This window comes from Phascolarctos cinereus, unplaced genomic scaffold, assembly GCF_003287225.1.
Source record: "Phascolarctos cinereus isolate Bilbo 61053 unplaced genomic scaffold, phaCin_HiC Scaffold_4;HRSCAF=312, whole genome shotgun sequence".
NCBI lineage: Eukaryota > Metazoa > Chordata > Mammalia > Diprotodontia > Phascolarctidae > Phascolarctos > Phascolarctos cinereus.
Window position 1 is genome coordinate 441,798,865 of NW_027555847.1, and position 5,245 is coordinate 441,804,109.

Below are 5,245 nucleotides of genomic sequence, written 5' to 3' on the forward strand. Positions count from 1 at the left end.
GTCCCTCCCCCTTAGGGAATTTGCACTGGCGGCCTCTTCGCGAGAAGGCCCAGAGCCAGTTAAAGCTGGGCTCTTTGCGTGGGGCCGTTCGGCGCATTCCGCATCCTCTCCTCCCACTCGTCGCGCGCTCTGCGGCAGCAGCCCGGGAGCTCGCGCGCTAGGCAGCAGGAGACCCGCTCCGCCGCAGCCCGGGAGCTCGCGCCCCAGCGCAGCCCTAGCGGCTCTGAGCGCAGCCCGGGAGCTCGCGCGCCAGGCAGCACGGACCACTCTCCTCGTCAGACGTGCAGCAGCAGCAGCCCGGGAGCTGGCGCGCCAGGCAGCATGACCCGCTCCGCTCCTTCTACTCACCAGAGGCTCAGCGGAAGGAACGCTCGGTAAAAGGGCAGTTACTGCCAGTAACCTCGCGAGAGTCGGCGCGGGCGGGGGGGGGACTGAGCAGGCGCTATGGCTGCGGCGGCGGCAGCGACGGTTGGGAACGGAGCCGTCACCCCAGCGACCGGCGGCTCCTTCGCCGGCTCCTATCGGCCCTTTGAGCCCCAGGCGCTGGGGCTGAGCCCGAACTGGCGCCTGACGAGCTTCTCGGACATGAAGGGATGAGGCTGCAAGGTCCCCCAGGAGGCGCTGCTCACGCTCCTGGCGGGACTGACGCGGCCGGAGGAGCGGCCCCCACGGGCCCCCGGCCTAGGCCTCGGCTTCGGGGACAGCGCGGCGGACGAGGCTGCTGGCCCGGCCGCTCAGGAGCCCGGGCCGGAGCCCGGGCCCTTCCTGCCGGCCGCGCCGGGCGCCAGCCCCGGCCCCCCCACCCTGGGCATCGGCATGGACTCGTGCGTGATCCCCTTGAGACACGGGGGGCTCTCGCTCGTGCAGACCACCGACTTCTTTTACCCTTTAGTGGAAGATCCCTACATGATGGGGCGGATCGCCTGTGCCAACGTGCTGAGCGATCTTTATGCCATGGGCATTACCGAGTGTGATAATATGCTGATGTTACTCAGTGTCAGCCAAAAGATGAATGAGGAAGAGAAAGAAAAAATTATGCCTCTTATGATCAAAGGCTTTAGGGATGCGGCTGAGGAAGGAGGAACGTCAGTGACAGGGGGGCAGACGGTGATAAACCCCTGGATCATAATTGGAGGGGTTGCTACTGTGGTCTGCCAACCTAATGAGTTCATCATGCCAGATAGTGCGGTTCCTGGCGACGTGCTGGTGTTGACCAAACCTTTGGGCACTCAGGTGGCGGTCAATGCCCACCAGTGGCTGGATAATCCAGAGAGGTGGAATAAGATAAAGTTGGTGGTAACCAGAGAAGATGTAGAATTGGCCTATCAGGAAGCTATGTTTAGTATGGCCATGCTGAATAGAACTGCAGCTGGATTGATGCACACTTTTAATGCACATGCTGCCACGGATGTCACTGGCTTTGGTATCTTGGGACATGCTCAGAACCTGGCAAGGCAACAAAGAAGTCAAGTATCCTTTGTCATTCATAATCTACCCATCATCGCTAAGATGGCTGCTATTAGTAAGGCCAGTGGGCGTTTTGGTCTTCTCCAGGGAACATCTGCAGAAACCTCTGGTGGTTTACTGATTTGTTTGCCCCGAGAGCATGCAGCTCGCTTCTGTGCTGAAATTAAGTCTCCTAAATATGGGGAGGGTCACCAAGCATGGATTATTGGCATTGTGGAAAAAGGAAACCAGACAGCCCGCATCATCGACAAACCAGGGATTATCGAAGTTACACCACGTGGAGCCACTGTACCTCTTCATCCCAATAATTCCCATGCTAGCCTTGAGCCTGGTTCATGAGATGGCAAAGCAGCATGTATTTGGACCTTATAGACTTTTGGACGCAATCATGGATCGTTTTTACAGGACTACTTATTGTTTTGGAGAAGGGGAAATTTCCAAAGAAACTTGTTGAATGGTAAAGTTGCCCTCTTTGGGTGACTTTCTTTAATGAGCCAGTTAAGGAAAACAGCTGCTTTTGTGCTTATTTCAATGTCATAAATTATATTTTAGATGTTTTCTACTTTCTGGATGGGTTTGGTGTTCTCTTCTATAGGAGGGAAGCAGAATAATTTTATTTCCCCTTCCAGCAGCAAGATGAAGCTGTTAAAAGTTTGAGGCTTTTTCTTGAACTATGTGATTAGAGAGATTGCTTGGTTGATTATATTCATACATAGGAAATTAGATTATTTATTGAAGGTGAAAGACACATTGAAAAGAACTTAGATCATAAGCAAATAAGCCTGAAACAAAAACTTTCAAACTTGTAATAGTAGGATGGTATTATCTGGAATTATTTATTGGATTTTTTTTTCCCCGAAGTGTTGACTCTTCCCCACCCTGGCCAAGAAGTGAGCAGCTTGTCCAAAGGTTGGGAAGTAATCACCTGAAGCCATTCTGCTAACCTTGCCTAGTCTCTATTTATGATGCTTCTCCCATAAAACCCTAGTAAAGGGCTGGAAGAGGCTGAGCAAAATCTGAGAGCCTAGGCCTTGGTGTCTCTAAAATGTATCATCTTAAGTTGTCAATTCCTGATCACTCAACTAATAAAAGTTAATTTTTAGATCTCAATAAATAAACAATTAAAAAAATAAAATCTAGATTAACTGTATTCTTAGCATTCCTCTTATCTATCAGTGTAGCAACACTATCAAAAAAAGAAAAGCGGTAGTCTGGCATGACCTGTTCCTTGATGCCATGCTGGTTTGCTATGAGCACCGCAGCCTTATCTAGATATTCATGAATGATTTATTTTTAATGCGTTTTATTATTTTGATAGGCATCAAAGTTAATCTATAGCCTACATAATTACTTTTGTTTGGGGCACTTCTATTCTGGAAAGAGTTCTAGACATAAGAGACCTGGTTTCAAGTCCTTCCTCTCTATAGTTATGTGATCATGGGCAACTCATGTAATCTGTCTGAACTTGTTTCCTCTCACTAACATATACTTCTGTTTACCTTCTGTTATGCGGTACAAATGAAATAATGCATGTAAAGTGCTTTACAGATCTTAAAAGAAGTAATTATTTGAAATAATCGCTGACAGTGGTTTAACAATCATATCCTCTAACTCTTTGAAGTGAAGTACCCTGGAAAGTAGTTCATGTGGGCTTATGGGCGTAGTCACTTGAATTTATTCAGTCCTGAGTTCTCAATATATTCTTGCTTATGTTTCTATTATCTGTTACTCACTTTTGTTCTGTACCTTCCAGTCCAAAGACTATTCCATTTGGAAGAGAAATAAAGAATCAAATGAGATAATCTGTCTAAAGCACTTTGTAAACCTTAAAGTGCTATGTTTATTATTATTATTATTATTACTTTTTATCATAGCTTTATCCATTTTAGGCAGTAGTACTAGCCCATTTTTTTCTTCTCTTTTTACCAATATAAGCTAAATACATCTTTTTTGTTGTCTTTATATTCCTGGCCAGTTTCAGCTTTTTTCTGAACTTTAGTGCTTTTTAACACTTTCTGTGCTTTTTGTATTTGCCCTTAATTACCTAATCTTCCTTCACTCTTCCATCTTTTAAAAATCAGAGTTGGTTAATGAGTTCCTTGTGTATCTACTTGACACATTTTAGACAAAGCCTCATTTTTCTTCTCAGTGTTACTTCTTTTCATATCTTCAGAATTTCATCCTTGAGAACCTTCTGTCCCTCCTGGACTGATTTCTTTGCAAAATTTTATTCCATGGGATCCTGCTTTCTATAAACCCTGAAATCTGTTCTTCACCTATATCAGAGCGCCTGCTAATTTTAAGTAAACTTTAAGATGCAGTGGTCACTTCTCTTCTAAGGTTGCTGTCATTTCTACTTAAGTAGCCAATTTGTCTTTGTTAGTGAGAATCAGCTCTAGAATATAGCTCACCATGTCACTTCCATTACCTTTTGAAGGATAAAGTCTTAAAGGCAAGCCAAAAAATTATTGGCTACTCTTGCTTTGGGCAGAGAAAGTTGTAGATGTCTGGGTAATTTTAATTTGTTATCACTACTGTATCATTCTTCCTTGTTAGGATTTTTTAAAAGATCTGTTTCCCAAGACCTTCTCTATTTGCTCCTTTTTTGTGTGTGAGCCATTGTATACTCCCACAACAATGTTCTCTATCTCCTTCAGCTGGTTTTTTATTCAAGCGCTTTTTCACCATGCTTCCCCTTCTGACTCCTGGATTTTCTCACATAAATATATTTTCTTAATTAGCAATTCTTTTCCATTCTCCTTTTAATCTTTTATATAAGATACATGTCTTTCCAGAGTAATTTTCTAGACATGGACCCCATCTCAATTCTCAGTAATATCTGTTAAGATTACATTTGCTTCCTTGAATTTAGATCTCTAGTATACCTTGTTTATTATCCAAACTGTGTATTTGTAGACAGAAACTTGAAGCCCTGGGTTTTATTGTAAGCTCCTTTCTTGAATTTTGTCTGGTTACTGGGCATTTGCTTTTTTTTTTTTCCTATTTCGTAGCTGCGCTCTGTGTTATCTAATTTGGTAGTTGTAAATAGGCAAGTTTCTTCTTTTCCTTTCAAAACTTTTTTTTTAATTAGATAAGCAAGACTCTAGGCAAATAGGTAGGCTCCTATACAGTGTCTCATGGATTTGCACTTGGCTTTATGGGGCTTAATGTTTTTAACCAATAATTTGGATTTTTTTAAAATCAGCCCTTGTTAGGTACGTTCCATCCTTGGTAGTGGCCATCGTTTCTATATCTTATGCCGTGGTTCAGAAATGAAAAACTTCTTCCTCAAATACCATCTTCTTAACCATCTCTTTACTTCCCAAATCTCTTCAGAAGCCCTTTCCTATTATCAGAAGTGATTAAAATGTCACCTGTACTGCTGAGGTCCTTATTTTGCCCAAGCTTTTCTAAATGCGTTTGGCAATATTATCTGTCCCTGGGTGTATCAACAGAAATTGGTAATAAGTCTTGGCAGGTTCTCTGTCCTAGGATATATGCTTTAGGAATGCAACTGAACTGTATTGTTAGTGGCAGGTTGACAGATAATTACCTTAGTACCCTTCAGGTGTCTCCTACTACTACTGCTTGCCTCTTCTTCCTCTGACTTTTAATGATTTCTCTCCTGATGACGTCTACAGATTCCCTTTGAGAACAGACTCCTTTTTCCTCTGAGAAGATAGTTCTCTCGTCTACTGAAAGAGCCTTGTTACTTAAATGTTAAGTGGTCCTTTTCCCCTGTCTCTTTTTTGTCACATTCTTCTACCTTCCAGTCTCT

At 43.9% G+C, this 5,245-nt stretch overlaps 1 protein-coding gene across 1 annotated transcript; it reads left to right on the plus strand.

Moving 5' to 3' along the window:
• On the plus strand, positions 1–3,269 carry SEPHS2 (selenophosphate synthetase 2). Its single transcript, XM_020995756.2, has one exon. It carries the CDS (start codon positions 445–447, stop codon positions 1,804–1,806), a length of 1,362 nt encoding a protein of 453 aa, XP_020851415.1. The 5' UTR covers positions 1–444; the 3' UTR covers positions 1,807–3,269.
• The last annotated feature ends 1,976 nt before the right edge of the window (positions 3,270–5,245 follow it).